Genomic DNA, 17,638 nt, shown 5'->3' with positions numbered 1-17,638 from the left:
TCCTTGGCTGAAATTCAGGATAGGATTAAAGCTCTTAAGTTGGCCAACTCCTTTATTGCAGATGCCATTTTACAGGTTGTTAGACTAGGAGCTAAAACTTCTAGTTTAGCTGTCCTATCCCACAGGGGGTAATGGTATTTACTTGATAAAACAATTCAAGTTTAAACTGAAAGTAAGGCTGACTTTTCTATTTCAGCAGCTTATTAATTTCCCCATTGCTTTAAAATAAAACAATGCAACATTTTAAACTGTTCGGTTTGAAAAAACGGTTATTTCTGGTACTCAGTGTACCAGGAAGCTATTTTTAGGGCCTCTCTGTGTTGCAGAGCTTGGCAGTTGCGGTCACATGGCTTTACGTCATAACGTTTCTGAGGAAAAAGTTGTTTTTCTCCATTTTTTGGTGATCCAGTCTTAATTGGTAGCGGTAAGGCACCTCAGTAATTAAGGTGTGGCATTGCCTGAGGGGTATTTTAGAAGTTTATCTGATGTTTATTAAATGTTTTTTTCTTAACTTTTCTCACATAATTTTAGCTGGGGATCAATTCTAATTTGGGATAAAATTTAAATATATTGAATATTAAAATCTTTGAAATGTATCTATACAAGTTTATTTACTGTTTCACAACATGTCTGATATAGTGAACGAGCCTGCTCTCATGAATTCATGCTTATTATGTTTAGATGCACAAATTGCAGCTCCTATGCAATTTTGTTCTTCATGTGTCAAGAAAACCTTGCAAAATAAAGGTAACATTTTTGAGCCTAATGTCTATCAGTATGATGCTGTTAAAATAATACCACAGCTTTCTCCTGCTACGTCCCAAGCCTCAATGGTGTCATATGCAGTGCCCTGTGGTTCCTCTATAACTCCTAGTGGAGTTTATTTAAAAGCAGAAATTGCTGCCCAGGTATCTTCAGTGGTATCTGCAGCATTAGCTGCCATTCCCAGATTACAGGGAAAATGCAAGAGGAAATCTAGAAATTCAGAAAGTAAGGTGCCTGTCCTCAGTTCTGCTTCCCAAGTTGCCCTTTCTCATAAGTCTGATGAGGAAGATACATCAGGACTTTCTGAGGGTGATATCTCAGATTCGTACAGATTCGTACTGAGACTGAGGTGGTATCCTTCAGATTTAAGCTTGAACACCTTTGTGTATTGTTAAAGGAGGTTTTAACTACTTTAGATGACTCCGATACCCCTGTTGTTGTCCCTCCTAAGAAATCTAGTAAACTTGATAGTTTCTTTGATGAACCTTCCACTTCAGAGGTTTTTCCTGTGCCGGACCGTGCTAGGGAGATTATCTCACAGGAATGGGAGAAACCAGGGGTGTCTTTTTCCCCTTCTCCCATTTTTAAGAAAATGTTTCTTGTAGAGGTCTCCAATAAAGACCCTTGGTATACTGTACCCAAAGTTGAAGGGGCCATTTCCACTCTGGCTAAGAGAACCACTATTCCAATTGAGGATAGCTGCTCTTTTAAGGATCCGATGGACAAGAAGCTGGGGGCTTATTTGAAAAAGATTTATGTTCATCAAGGTCTCCAATGGCAACCTGCGGTGTGTATTGCCACCGTGACTAGTGCAGCCTCATTTTGGTTCTACGCCTTGTCTGATTCTCTTCAAAGAGACTTCCTTGGCTGAAATTCAGGATAGGATTAAAGCTCTTAAGTTGGCCAACTCCTTTATTGCAGATGCCATTTTACAGGTTGTTAGACTAGGAGCTAAAACTTCTAGTTTAGCTGTCCTATCCCACAGGGGGTAATGGTTGAAATCCTGGTCTGCAGATGTTTCCTCTAAAGTCAAGCTTCTGGTGATTCCTTACAAGGGCAAAACCTTGTTTGGACCCGGTTTGGCAGAAATTATCTCTAATATTACGGGTGAAAAAGGGTGTTTTCTACCTCAAGATTAGAGGAATAGGCCTTAAGGATATTAGAGTAATTCTATTCCTTAACTTCAGTGGAAAGCCTTCCCCTTCTTCCAAGCATTAACAATCCAAGTCTTCTTGGAAACCCAATCAGTCTTGGAACAAGGGTGAAACAATCAAAGAAACCTGCAGCTGATTCCAAATCAGCATGGAGAGTTTGCCCCCATCCAGGATCAGATCAGGTGGGGGGCAGACTTTCTCAGTTCTCTCAAGCCTGGATACGAGATGTCCCAGATCCCTGGACAGTGGACATAGTATCCCAGGGTTACAAATTGGGATTCAAGGATTTTTCTCCCAGAGGCAGATTCCTCTCTCAAGATTATCTACAGACCAGATAAAGAGAGAGGTGTTCTTGAAATGTATACAACATCGTTCCTCCCTGGGAGTGATAGTTCCAGTTCCAGTGCAGGAACAGGGTCTCGGGTTCTACTCCAACCTCTTTGTGGTTCCCAAAAAAGAGGGAACTTTCCGTCCTATTCTAGACTTGAAGTGTCTAAACAAGTTTCTCAAAGTTCCATCCTCCAAGATGGAGCCTATACGCTCCATTCTTCCTTTAGTACAAGAGGGTCAGTTCATGACAACCATAGACCTAAAGGATGCATATTTTCATGTTCCTATTCACAGGATTTGCCTTTCTGGACAAACATTTCCAGTTTGTGGCCCTTCGATTTGGTCTAGCCACGGCTCCCAGATTTTTTTAAAAGGTTCTGGGGGCTCTTTTGGCAGTGATCGGTTCTTGTGGAATTGCTGTATCACCCTACCTGGATGACATATTGGTTCAGGCGCCATCTTTTCAACAAGCAAAATCTCACACAGAGATATTGTTGTCTTTTCTTCGTTCCTCGAATGTGAATCTGGAAAAAAGCTCCCTTTCCCCTGCTAAGAGTAGTGTTATTAGGGACCATAATAGATTTGTCTGACAGAGGTCAGGAAAAACAAAATCATTTCCTCTTGCCTCTCTCTTCACACTACTGCTTATCCTCCAGTATCTCAATGTATGGAGGTAATCGGTCTGATGGTGGCTTCCATGGACATCATAAAATACTTGCTGAACACACTAAGGGGCCTATCTATCAAGCTCTGAATGGAACTTGAGGGTCAGTGTTTCTGGCAAGCCTGCAGACTCGCCAGAAACAGCAGTTATGAAGCAGCGGTCTAAAGACCGCTGCTCCATAACCCTGTCCGCCTGCTCTGAGCAGGCGGACAGACATCGCCACAATTCAACCCAATCAAGTACGATCGGGTTGATTGACACCTCCCTGCTGGTGGCTGATTGGACTTGGGAGGAGTCTGCTCTTCCCATCAACATATTGGCTTGGCCTCAGTTTTCCTCAGCCCAGTTTATTAGGTTCCAGTCAGACAACATAACCTCTGTGGCTTATATCAATCACCAGAGAGGAACTTGGAGTTCCTTAGCCATAAAGGAGGTTACTTGGATTCTTCAGTGGGCAGAGACCCACAATTGATGTTTATCTGCCATCCACATTCCAGGAGTAGACAACTGGGAGCAGACAGACTTTTCATCCTGTGGAGTGGGAACACCATCCGGAGGTGTTTTCTAGCTTAGTCCTCAAATGGGGGGTGCCGGAGTTAGATCTGATGGTGTCCCGTCAGAACGCCAAGCTTCCAAGGTACGGTTCAAGGTCAAGAGATCTGCAGGCTGTTCTGATAGATGCTCTGGCTGTTGCTTGGGTTTTCAATGTTGGCATACCTGTTTCTTCCATTTGCTCTCCTTCCATGAGTCATTGCTTGTATCAAACAGGAGAGGGCATCAGTCAATCTAATAGCCCCTGCATGGCCTTGCAGGATCTGGTTTGCAGATCTAGTGGAGATGTCATCTCTCCCACCTTGGAGACTAGCTCTGAGGAAGGACCTTCTGATTCAGGGTCCCTTCCTTCATCCAAATCTCGTTTCTCTGAAGCTGAATGCTTGGAGATTGAACGCTTAATTCTGTCTAAGCGTGTCAGTCATTGAGACCATGATTCAGGCTTGCAAGCCTGTTACTAGAAAGATTTACCATAAGATAGGGCATAAATATCTTTATTGATGTGAATCCAAGGGCTACTCTTGGAGTAGAATTTAAATTCCTAGAATTTCATCTATTCTTCATAAAGGCCTGGAGAAGGGATTGTCAGTCAGTACCCTGAAGGGTCAGACTTCTGCTTTATCAGTTTTACAGCATAAACGTTTGGTAGAGGTGTCAGATGTGCAATCTTTTTGTCAGGCTTTGGTCAAAATCAGGCCTGTCTTTAAGTTTGTTGCTCCGACTTGGAGCCTTAACCTTGTTCTTAAAGTTTTACAGCTGGCTCCGTTTGAGCCATTGCATTCCATAGACATTAAGTTGTTATCTTGGAAGGTTTTGTTTCATGTTGCTATCTCTTCTGCTTGAAGAGTCTCAAAACTCTAAGCTCTGCAGTGTGATTCCACTTATCTTATATTTCATGCTGATAAGGTGGTTCTTCGTACTAACTTAGGTTTCCTTCCTAATCCTTTTTCAAAGAACGTTTGTTACACAATTTGGATGTTGTCTGTGCTCTTAAATTCTACTTACAGGTGACTAAGGATTTTCGCCAATCCTCTGCCCTCTGTGTCTGTTTCTCTAGAAAACGTAAAAGTCAGAAAGCTACTGCTACTACTCTTTCTTTTTGGTTATGAAGTATAATTTGTTTGGTTTCCTCTTCTTGGGCTTTCAAAAATGAAGCTTCTGTGGAACAAATTTGCAAGGCTGCAACTTGGTCTTCTCTACATACTTTTTCAAAATTTTACAAATTTGATACTTTTGCCTCGGCTGAGGCTTCTTTTAGGAGAAAGGTTCTTCAAACGGTCTAGCCTTCTGTTTAGGACTGCCTATCTTGTCCCTCCCTATTTAGCCGTGTCCTCTAGCTTGGGTATTGGTTTCCAACAGTAATTACTCAAGCCGTAGACTCACAATATATATATAGAAAGAAAAACAAAATGTATGCTTACCTGATAAAAAGCAAAATGTATGCTTAACTGATAAATTAATTTATTTCTGGATATGGTGAGTCCCTTTATTTTAAGACAGTCTTTCTCTTTTTTCTATAACCTCAGGCACCTCTACACCTTGTGTTACTCCTTTTTCTCCATTTCCCTTCGGTAGAATGACTGTGGTTGTGGGTAAGGGATTGATACTTTGCAGTTTAACTGTGGTGCTCTTATCCTCCTCCTGCAGGCCAGGAGTGATTTTCCCAACAGTAATTACTCAAGCCGTAGACTCACCATATCTGGAAAGAAAGAAATTTATCAGCTAAGCATAAATTTTGTTTTTCTACAATAACATTTGTTCTAACATTCGAATTTGAATATAAACACCTTCGCTCATCCCTATTTATGACACACTCTGGCGAGTTGTGAAACTATAAAATATCTTAGGCATCCAGTCTGCTGTTTTTACACTTACATCCCTGCCTTCGTGGGAATCTATTGATAAGAACTGACATTCTGTTAATACAATTATCTAGATTATTCCTTTTAATTTTTTAATTTTTTAAAAAATCATTAATGGTCAGATTATGAGTGGAGCGCTATTTAGCGCTTTCACTAGAGTGCTAATTGCGCTAGAAAAAAACTTGTTGGTACTATGAGTTAAAATAAAAAAGTTTGCGCTCTCGCACTTACCCGACGTGTGCAAAAAGCCAAACTTATAATATTGCAATAACCTCTTCTCCCATAGAGGTCAACAGAGCAAAAAAAATGGAGAAAAAAACTAACCCTACTTAAGCGCAAACCCGACATGAAAGTATGAATATTTCACATTCCAATGTTCATCACATAACAGAATAAGTTCTATTAATTCAATAAATACATATTTCTACATATATATAATCAGTTTTTACGCAATATATATCTATACCTATATATATATATATATATATATATATATATATATATATAGGTATAGGTATAGATGTTTACAGTTATATATAGGAATATCTGTTAAATACATAGAACATATTCGGCTATGTGCAGAACACTGGATTGTGAAATATTTGCAGTAAATACCCAGTATAACACTTTTTTAAAAATGAATATTGCATAAATATCCTTTAACATATTTTCATCTACTTAATTGCAAAGGGTTCCAATGCACTTATATAAATGTCTATGTATGTGTACACACGTATTTATATGTGTATATATGTCTGTAAATACACACATAAATACATATGTACACATATTGTATATAGACACATGTATATGTATGTATCTCAATGGTTAAGCCCTTTGACTGCTTTTTTTTTTCTATCACCTGAAACCGCATATCTTTGAGCCCTTATAATTTTTTTGTTGATTTTTTTTTTAAAAATAATTTTTATCAGATGGTGTAATTATGAATGTAACTGTGCTTTGTAATATATTTTTGATGTGTTTTGTGAGACTTTTTTGTTTTGCAAAACAGTTAACCAGAGCTCTGAGGATGTGCTGATCTGACGAGCGTTAACTTGAATTGCGCTCAAGTGATCGTGTTAACTTTTAACTTGTAATACCTGTACGCAAACAAACGTGAAAACCCAATATCACTCGTGCACAAATGTTTGTAATCTGGCCCTAAATGTACAAGATATATAAGCCTCCTTTTTCACAAAGCTTTTATCTACATCTGAAGAAGAGAAATGTGCAGTATTGAAAGCTTATAAAATAAAAAAACTTGATTTTGTTGGTCCATTAAAAAGTATGACAAACTTCTAAAGGAACATTCTCTGTGGGACCAATACTGCAACAACCCTTTTTCTGTTAAGCCATATATAGGTATATACATTACACACTGATAATGAGAATGCTGCACTTTATAATGATACTGAGTATTTATACACTGACTGTGCTTTAACATGATATATTTCTATACACTATACCCAAAGCACTATACACTACTCTATATACGAATATGCTGTGCTGTATAATGATATAATATATATATACTAAAAGTAAACACACTGCACTGTGCAATGATGTGAGTATATATACACTGATGACTATGCTGCACAGTATAATGCTGATGAGTATCTATACACAGATAATGACCACATAGGCACATGCCTATGCACACTAGGGCCCTGCTGAACCAATGGTAGTTTTTCCTCAGTTCTGAAGGAACTTTAAATCAGTTTTCTTTATATACATTTTGCGCTTATCTTGATTCTATGGTTTTGTTTGCTGGAAAACATGAGAGTTTATGAGACTCTGGGGGGTAGTTATCAAGTTGTCAACCTCAAATACGCTGGAATTCCGCAGCGTATTTGTGGCGAGGCTGATTCGCCTTAGTTATCAAAGGCTACAGACCGGCAAAAGTAGAATTTTGGGACGTAAGTTTCGATCAGCCGGACTCAGTCCGACACAGATCGATTCTTACGTCACTCCAGATGTTCCGCACACAAGTGTGGCACAATCTGACTACTTTTGCTAGTTATCAAAAAACTAGCAGGTACGCTCGGCACTTTTCCGGCCCAGCGTACCCGGCGGATCCCATAGGAATCAATGGGAGTCTGACCATAGCGAAAGTTCATTTTCGCTGCTGCCAGACATCCCATTGATTCCTATGGGAGCTGTCTACACCTAACACCCTAACATATACCCCGAGTCTAAACACCCCCTAATCTGCCCCCCCTACACCGCCGCAACTAAATAAATGTATTATCCCCTAAACCGCCGCTCCCGGAGCCCACCGCCACTATAATAAACATGTTAACCCCTAAACCGCCGCTCCTAGACCCCGCCGCAACTATAATATATGTATTAACCCCTAAACCGCCGCTCCCTGACCCCGCCGCCACCTACATTATACCTATTAACCCCTATCCTGCCCCCCCTATACCGCCGCCCTCTATAATAAAGTTATTAACCCCTATCCTGCCGATCCCGGACCTCTCCGCAAATAAATAATTTAACTCCTAAACCGCCGCTCCCAGACCCCGCCGCAACCTATATTAAACTTATTAACCCCTATCCTGCCCCCCCTACACCGTCGCCACCTATAATAAATGTATTAACCCCTATCCTGCCCCCCCTACACCGCCGCCACTGTAATAAAATTATTAACCCCTAAACCTAAGTCTAAGACTAACCCTAACACCCCCCTAACTTAAATATTAATTAAATACACCTAAATAATATTTCTATTATTAACTAAATTAATCCTATTTAAAACTAAATACTTACCTTTAAAATAAACCCTAATATAGCTAAAATATAAATAATAATTATATTGTAGCTATTTTAGGATTTATTTTTATTTTACAGGTAACTTTCAATTTATTTTAACTAGGTACAATAGCTATTAAATAGTTATTAACTATTTAATAGCTACCTAGCTAAAATAAAGAGAAATTTACCTGTAAAATAAAAACTAACCTAAGTTACAATTACACCTAACACTACACTATACTTTAATAAATGATTCCTATTTAAAACTAAATACTTACCTGTAAAATAAACCCTAAGATAGCTACAATGTAATTAATAATTACATTTTAGCTATTTTAGGGTTTATATTTATTTTACAGGTAACTTTGTATTTATTTTAGCTAGTTAGAATAGTTATTAAATAGTTATTAACTATTTAATAACTACCTAGCTAAAAGAAATACAAAATTACCTGTAAAATAAATCCTAACCTAAGTTACAATTAAACCTAACACTACACTATCATTAAATTAATTAAATAAATTAACTACAAATAACTACAATTAAATACAATTACATAAACTAACTAAAGTACAAAAAATAAAAAAGCTAAGTTACAAAAAATAAAAAAATAAGTTACAAACATTTAAAAAATATTACAACAATTTTAAGCTACTTACACCTAATCTAAGCCCCCTAATAAAATAACAAAGCCCCCCAAAATAAAAAAATGCCCTACCCTATTCTAAATTAAAAAAGTTCAAAGCTCTTTACCTTACCAGCCCTTAAAAGGGCCTTTTGCGGGGCATACCCCAAAGAATTAAGCTCTTTTGCCTGTAAAAGAAAAATACAACCCCCCCAACATTAAAACCCACCACCCACATACCCCTAATCTAACCCAAACCCCCCTTAAATAAACCTAACACTACCCCCCTGAAGATCATCCTACCTTGAGTTGTCTTCAGCCAGCCGACCCACCGATGGAACCGAAGAGGAGATCCGGAGCGGCAGAAGTGATCCTCCAAGGGGCGCTGAAGAAGTCTTCCATCCGATGAAGTCATCATCCAGGCGGCGCTGAAGAAGTCTTCCATCCGGGTGATGTCATCTTCCAAGTGGCGCTGAAGAAGTCTTCCATCCGGGCGATGTCATCTTCCAAGAGGGGTCTTCAATCTTCTTCTTCAGGATCCATTTTCATTCCGCCGACGTGGAACATCCTTCTTCCCCGACGGACTACCGATGAATGAAGGCTCCTTTAAGGGACGTCATCCAAGATGGCGTCCCTTCAATTCCGATTGGCTGATAGAATTCTATCAGCCAATCGGAATTAAGGTAGGAAAAATCTGATTGGCTGATTGAATCAGCCAATCAGATTGAAGTTCAATCCGATTGGCTGATCCAATCAGCCAATCAGATTGAGCTTGCATTCTATTGGCTGTTCCGATCAGCCAATAGAATGCGAGCTCAATCTGATTGGCTGATTCAATCAGCCAATCAGATTTTTCCTACCTTAATTCCAATTGGCTGATAGAATTCTATCAGCCAATCAGAATTGAAGGGACGCCATCTTGGATGACGTCCCTAAAGGAGCCTTCATTCATCGGTAGTCCGTCGGGGAAGAAGGATGTTCCGCGTCGGCGGAATGAAAATGGATCCTGAAGAAGAAGATTGAAGACCTCGCTTGGAAGATGACATCGCCTGGATGGAAGACTTCTTCAGCGCCGTTTGGAAGATGACATCGCCCGTATGGAAGACTTCTTCAGCGCCGCCTGGATGATGACTTCATCGGATGGAAGACTTCTTCAGCGCCCCTTGGAGGATCACTTCTGCCGCTCCGGATCTCCTCTTCGGTTCCATCGGTGGGTTGGCTGGCTGAAGACAACTCAAGGTAGGATGATCTTCAGGGGGATAGTGTTAGGTTTATTTAAGGGGGGTTTGGGTTAGATTAGGGGCATGTGGGTGGTGGGTTTTAATGTTGGGGGGGGTTGTATTTTTCTTTTACAGGCAAAAGAGCAGTTTTCTTTGGGGCATGCCCCGCAAAAGGCCCTTTTAAGGGCTGGTAAGGTAAAAGAGCTTTGAACTTTTTAAATTTAGAATAGGGTAGGGAATTTTTTTATTTTGGGGGGCTTTGTTATTTTATTAGGGGGCTTAGATTAGGTGTAAGTAGCTTAAAATTGTTGTAATATTTTTTAAATGTTTGTAACTTATTTTTTTTATTTTTTGTAACTTAGCTTTTTTTATTTTTTGTACTTTAGTTAGTTTATGTAATTGTATTTAATTGTAGTTATTTGTAGTTAATTTATTTAATTAATTTAATGATAGTGTAGTGTTAGGTTTAATTGTAACTTAGGTTAGGATTTATTTTACAGGTAATTTTGTATTTCTTTTAGCTAGGTAGCTATTAAATAGTTAATAACTATTTAATAACTATTCTAACTAGCTAAAATAAATACAAAGTTACCTGTAAAATAAATACAAATCCTAAAATAGCTACAATGTAATTATTAATTACATTGTAGCTATCTTAGGGTTTATTTTACAGGTAAGTATTTAGTTTTAAATAGGAATAATTTATTAAAGTAAAGTGTAGTGTTAGGTGTAATTGTAACTTAGGTTAGGATTTATTTTACAGGTAAATTTCTCTTTATTTTAACTAGGTAGCTATTAAATAGTTATTAACTATTTAATAGCTATTGTACCTAGTTAAAATAAATGGAAAGTTGCCTGTAAAATAAAAATAAATCCTAAGATAGCTACAATATAATTATTATTTATATTGTAGCTATATTAGAGTTTATTTTATAGGTAAGTATTTAGTTTTAAATAGGATTAACTTAGTTAATAATAGAAATATTATTTAGATGTATTTAATTAATATTTAAGTTAGGGGGGTGTTAGGGTTAGTGTTAGACTTAGGTTTAGGGGTTAATAATTTTATTACAGTGGCGGCGGTGTAGGGGGGGCAGGATAGGGGTTAATAAATTTATTATAGGTGGCGACGGTGTAGGGGGGCAGGATAGGGGTTAATAAGTTTAATATAGGTTGCGGCGGGGTCCGGGAGCGGCGGTTTAGGGGTTAAATTATTTATTTATTTGCGGCGAGGTCCGGGATCAGCAGGATAGGGGTTAATAACTTTATTATAGAGGGCGGCGGTATAGGGGGGCAGGATAGGGGTTACTAGGTATAATGTAGGTGGCGGCGGTGTCCGGGATCGGCGGTTTAGGGATTAATACATTTATAAGAGTTGCGGCGGGGTCTAGGAGCGGCGGTTTAGGGGTTAATAACTTTATTTAGTTGCGGGGGGGTCCGGGGTCGCCGGTATAGGGGGTAGAACAGTGTAGTTTAGTGTGGGTGCTTAGTGACAGGCTAGCAAAAAAGCTGTAAAAAAGCCGAAGAGCAGCGAGATCGGATGAGTGATAACTCTCACAGTCCGCTGCTCATCGCCCCGTACTTGGTGCGCGGCTTTTTGACAGCTTTTTTGATAACTTAGGTGAAATTTTGCAGGTCCGCGGCGGCGATGTGAGGCGAGCTTAGGCGGGCGTATTGAACCGGCGAAGGCAGGAAAAGTAGACGTGTTGATAACTACCCCCCCTCTGTATTGTCCCCCAAAGAGTAATTTCATCTGAAGGGAACTCTCCAAGAAAACACAAATTTCTCAGTGACCTTATGCACTAGAGCTGCATGGTTTATTGAAAACATTCAGGAACAATTTCTCATATACTTTGCAGCTGGTATAAAAACTCATTGGAAACACATTAAGGGGACAACAATTTTGCAGTACACTGTCCCTTTATTTAAAGTATAACAATGTTAAGAGTAAAAGTCATCTAAATATGTGGGAATGATAATATACCTTAGGAAAAGTATTATCAAAGGGAACATAAGAAGAAAGACACTGCTTTATGGTATGGATGGCCAGTTGTTGCCTGCCAATTGGTCTAATGATGGTCCTCAGAGAAAAGAAGGATGTGTACAATGCCAAATTCATTCCTCATATTACAATTAAATTGAGTTGTATGATATTTAGAGCTATTCTCTGCACAAAAAGGTAGTTTCTGCCACAGAGAGGAGGTAGCTTAAAGTCTTTGTTGACTTATCACCTTAAAGACACAAACTATATCATATTAAAGAAGACTACTTGTATAAATACCATTCCATAATTGTTATGCTCTGAGAGATAGTTGCCAGTCTATTCTTGTCTTTTGTACTTTTGTACACATCACTGCAAACTGCCATTGGCCAAAAAAAAAAAAATCCAGGTGTGTTGCTATTGTGGTATCTTTTTATGTCATTAACATCCGTCCCAGGCTTCTCCTTGTATTCTATTTTGTTATAGCACTGTATGGAGTAGTAAATAATGTCTGTATGGACAGTTAAAGCAATTGATACATTCTATCAACACAATACATGGTACTTTCTATTGATGTTTGTATTTACCAAAGAACTATGTTGCATTAGTAGAAATGTGTATATTCAATTTCAGAATCGGAATTACAATGCAACTTTGAAGAAGGACTCTGCAATTGGATGCAAGATTCTGATGACGACTTTGACTGGACTAGAATTCAAGGGCCCACTCCGACACTTAATACTGGACCTATGAAAGATCATACCTTGGGAACCATAAAAGGAAATTATCTCTACATTGAGGCTTCTCAGCCTCAGCATTACCGAAATCAAGCAGTTTTGCTGAGTCCAGAACTAGCAGCTACAACTCATAATCAAAATAAAACATGCATTTTCCGCTTCTATTATCACATGTATGGAAAACAAGTTTATTCATTTGCAATTTACAAAAGAAGTATGAGAAACACCAGGGGATATTTATTGTGGCAAGCATTTGGGAATAAAGGAAACAGATGGATTAAGAAAACACTGTATCTCAACAGTTCTCAACCATTTCAGGTACTTTATGGAAAGTTTGTCATGAATCAACTGTCTTATAGAGTATTATAATATATATATATATATATATATATATATATATAATGTGACTACAAAAGTATAAAATACTACTACTCACATCAAATGACATATATGTATACTTAAAGGGACAGTCAAGTTAAAATTATACTTTCATTATTTAGATAGGACATGCAATTTTAAACAACTTTCCAATCTAGTTTTGTCATCAAATTTTCTTTGCTCTCTTGGTATTCTTTGTTAAAACCTAAACTTAGGAAGGCTCAAACTGATTTCTAAACCGTTGAAAACCACCTCTCATATCAGTGCATTTGATAGTTTTTCAAACATATGCCTGATGATCGAAGTGGAGACATATTCCAAAGAATCGCAAGAGGCGTTTACTATACATGCCATTGGTTGGCGATGCTGGCTATAGATAATACACCCAGCATTGCTGTCAATATTGGCGATGTATAGTAAAGGATCCTTTGACATAGAACTGCTGTGCCTAACCACTTATCCTAATTCCCATAAACCAAAGTACCCCACGATTGTAAACAACACCACTCTAATAAATATCTAAACCACCACATACCCATTGCAAGTACCTATACTGTCAACCCCTAAACTGCCCCTAGTCCACTGCAAGTACTATCCTATTAACCGCTATACTGCCACTAACCAACCACAAGTACTATCCTATTAACCCCTATACCGCCACATACCCACTGCAAGTACTATCCTATTAACCACTATACAGCCACTAGCCAACCACAAGTACTATCCTATTAACCCCTATACTGCTACATGCCCACTGCAAGTACCTATTCTATTAACCCCTATACCACCACTAGCCCACCCCAAGTACCCTACACTATACCCCTACACCACCACAACCCCTAACGCAAACTAACCCTACTCCTCCTGTTCATGTCATTAATAATAAACATGACATAGGACCAATTAGCTCTTCTTCCTATGAAATGTCAGTATTCCAGACAACCATTGTTTGCTTTTTGTAGGGCTATGAGGGTGAGAGAGTTGGCTTCTACAACGAGCTCCTCAGTCAGTTCTGGGATTATATTATCTCATGGACAAGATTGGTCATGCTATTATACCCAGATAAAAAATGATAATCATCTCAATGGTGTAAGCTTAACATGTTATCTTGTTAGTTGGCTAAACAGACCAGGAGGCATTTGGGGAGTTTTAGTATTTGGGACCAATATGTTTTGCAGCAAATATTACTTTGGTATATTTATATGATGTGTTCTTTAATGTGTGCTTAGTGTGGAGATACTGTTGTGTACAGGTCAAAACATGATGTTTCAGGAGTACAGAGCCTGTGGTGGAGGGAATCTGGGCTGATATTGCAAATTAGCAGTTATTTTTGCCATGAGCCCTTAGCTTTTATGAGCTGCACATATGAGCAGCTGGCTGGAGATCTCATAGGATGTGGGCATTCAAAGTGAGGGTATGATGGATTACCATCTACATCTGCAGGTTTCAAAAATAAATTCATATCTTTATTTAGTAGTTGTTAATAATTAAAATGCAGTTTGTGCTTAGACGAATATGGGCATTTAACCCTTAGGTGATTTTTGATAATCTGAGATAATAAAAGGAGCATAATTTGGCTTTAGCTGTAGGTTTCTAAGAATTATAGCTCTGGAAAACAAGTAACTCTGGAAAACAAACTGGTCATACCAAGGGAAAATATTTTCAAAGATCCCCCACTCCCTCATGTCTGAAGTAATACTGATCAATTCCATGGTAACAACCCCAAGTTCAATAAGCGATGTGCTAAGAGCACTAAATATATTGGCATATCAAAATGTAGCAGTCGCGGGTATACCAAACCCCTGTGAATCAGTGTCCCAATACAATATGCAGCTTATAACTCAGATAGTATAAGTGTAGTGTGGAAGGGGGAAACGGGTATGTCAGCCAAAAACCTCACTTTTAGGAGCGTTAGCGTACTCCCCTTGCCGGTGCCTCACTGGCTCTTACCTGGGGTTGGAATTATCCCTCATGCTACAGCTTTCACAAGATCTGGCACACAACCTCCCCATCTACGTCTCCAGACGTCGACTAACACAGTGTTCTTCTATTACCACAGCTACTCGCTTGTATATCCGGGTTTCCTGAGATCAGCTCCTATTGGGCACTCTGCTGTATCTTGAACTGCAACCCTTTGTAACAAATACCTTATCCACGCTTGGGTAAAACAGCTTGTATCCGCATACTTCCTTAGCTCCTCCAAGTTCAGGATAAGGATATGTAAACAAAATTGTGAAAAGTGGTTCTTTTCTGTAAAAATAATCTTCTTTATTAGCTTGAATAAAACAATACAGAAAATATGTGCAAGACTGAGCGGTCTTACACGTTTCGGCTAAACTGTTGTGCCGTAATCATAGACCATGCCTCCTGTCCTAACACCTGTAGTTTATATCACTCAGGTGGTTAGAATACACACTCCAATTTAACTCCTTCTTCTCTACCTTAACATATTCGTAACTGAAAAGACATATCTGGCCTTAAAGCCTATAGCTATATTATCGCTTAGATTACTGCCTAATATTGTTTGGAGCCTTAAATATTTTATGTTTGTTTCACTTTGCCAGCTATTACATACTTTACCCAAAACATTTTGTGTTTCATGATGCCATTGCGTATTCTTAGGTCTGATATATGCATCTTACATATAAAACATACATAATTCATATATCTTATATTATAATGGGGACACATTACTTAAAGAAACAATTGAGAAGGGATGTAGATTTGTCTATAAAAAGGGAAGAACCCTGGAAAATATACTATCCCCTAGTCAACTAAAAACTAAAGTATCTGAACAAGGCAGTACATGGTTACAAACTTCAGGAACTTATAGATGTGGTAAAAGTAGATGTAGAGCCTGTAATTATATCATTAAAACTAAGAAGTTCAGGTCTTATGTAACCAATGAAGAATTTGAAGTAAAAGGGTGTATTAACTGCAGTACAAACTATCGGCTAGATTTAGAGTTTTGTCGGTAACGACCCGCGTAGCTAACGCTGGCTTTTTTCCCCCCGCACCTTTTAAATACCGCTGGTATTTAGAGTTCACAGAATGGCTGCGTTAGGCTCCAAAAAGGGAGCATACAGGCATATTTACCGCCACTGCAACTCTCAATACCAGCGGTGCTTACGGGCGCGGCCAGCTTAAAAAATGTGCTCGTGCACGATTCCCCCATAGAAAACAATGGGGCTGTTTGAGCTGTAAAGAAACCTAACACCTGCAAAAAAGCAGCGTTCAGCTCCTAACGCAGCCCCATTGTTTCCTATGGGGAAACACTTCCTATGTCTGCACCTAACACCCTAACATGTACCCCAAGTCTAAACACCCCTAACCTTACACTTATTAACCCCTAATCTGCCGACCCCGCTATCGCTGACCCCTGCATATTTTTTTTAACCCCTAATCTGCCGCTCCGTACACCGCCGCAACCTACATTATACCTATGTACCCCTAATCTGCTGCCCCTAACACCGCCGACCCCTATATTATATTTATTAACCCCTAATCTGCCCCCCACAACGTCACCGCCAGCTACCTACAATAATTAACCCCTAATCTGCCGACCCGACCTCACCGCTACTATAATAAATGTATTAACCCCTAAAGCTAAGTCTAACCCTAACACTAACACCCCCCTAAATTAAATATAATTTAAATCTAACGAAATAAATTAACTCTTATTAAATAAATTATTCCTATTTAAAGCTAAATATTTACCTGTAAAATAAACCCTAATATAGCTACAATATAAATTATAATTATATTGTAGCTATTTTAAGATTTATATTTATTTTACAAGCAACTTTGTATTTATTTTAACCAGGTACAATAGCTATTAAATAGTTAAGAACTATTTAATAGCTACCTAGTTAAAATAATTACAAAATTACCTGTAAAATAAATCCTAACCTAAGTTACAATAAAACCTAACACTACACTAGCAATAAATTAATTAAATAAAATACCTACAATTATCTACAATTAAACCTAACACTACACTATCAATAAATAAATTAAATAAAATACCTACAAATAAATACAATTAAATAAATTACTAAAGTACAAAAAATAAAAAAGCTAAGTTACAAAAAATAAAAAAATTAATTACAAACATAATAAAAATATTACAACAAATTTAAGCTAATTACACCTACTCTAAGCCCCCTAATAAAATAACAAAGCCCCCCAAAATAAAAAAATGCCCTACCCTATTCTAAAATTAAAATAGAAAAGCTCTTTTACCTTACCAGCCCTTAAAAGGGCCTTTTGCAGGGCATGTCCCAAAGAATTCAGCTCTTTTGCCTGTAAAAAAAAACATACAATACCCCCCCCAACATTACAACCCACCACCCACATACCCCTAATCTAACCCCAACCCCCCTTAAATAAACCTAACACTAAGCCCCTGAAGATCTTCCTACCTTGTCTTCACCATGCCAGGTATCACCGATCGCTCCAGGCTCCGAAGTCTTCATCCAAGCCCAAGCGGGGACTGGAGATCCATCATCCGGCTGAAGTCTTCTATCAAGCGGCGGCTGAAGAGGTCCAGAAGAGGCTCCAAAGTCTTCATCCTATCCGGGCAGAAGACCATCTTCTTTCAAGCGCAGTCTTCTATC

The 17,638-nt window shown here is 38.5% G+C and overlaps 1 protein-coding gene across 1 annotated transcript in view; it reads left to right on the top strand.

Annotated features, from left to right (window-relative positions):
- Nucleotides 1–17,638, top strand: part of MALRD1 (MAM and LDL receptor class A domain containing 1) — a 998,487-nt gene that overhangs the window by 167,820 nt on the left and 813,029 nt on the right. Inside the window, exon 9 of the mRNA XM_053715701.1 lies at nt 12,541–12,962. Within this exon, the coding sequence (XP_053571676.1) occupies nt 12,541–12,962 (422 nt within the window). The remainder of the gene's footprint in view (nt 1–12,540; nt 12,963–17,638) is intronic.

This window comes from Bombina bombina, chromosome 5, assembly GCF_027579735.1.
Source record: "Bombina bombina isolate aBomBom1 chromosome 5, aBomBom1.pri, whole genome shotgun sequence".
In the NCBI taxonomy this organism is placed as follows: domain Eukaryota; kingdom Metazoa; phylum Chordata; class Amphibia; order Anura; family Bombinatoridae; genus Bombina; species Bombina bombina.
This window is presented reverse-complemented; position numbering and strand designations above follow the sequence as displayed.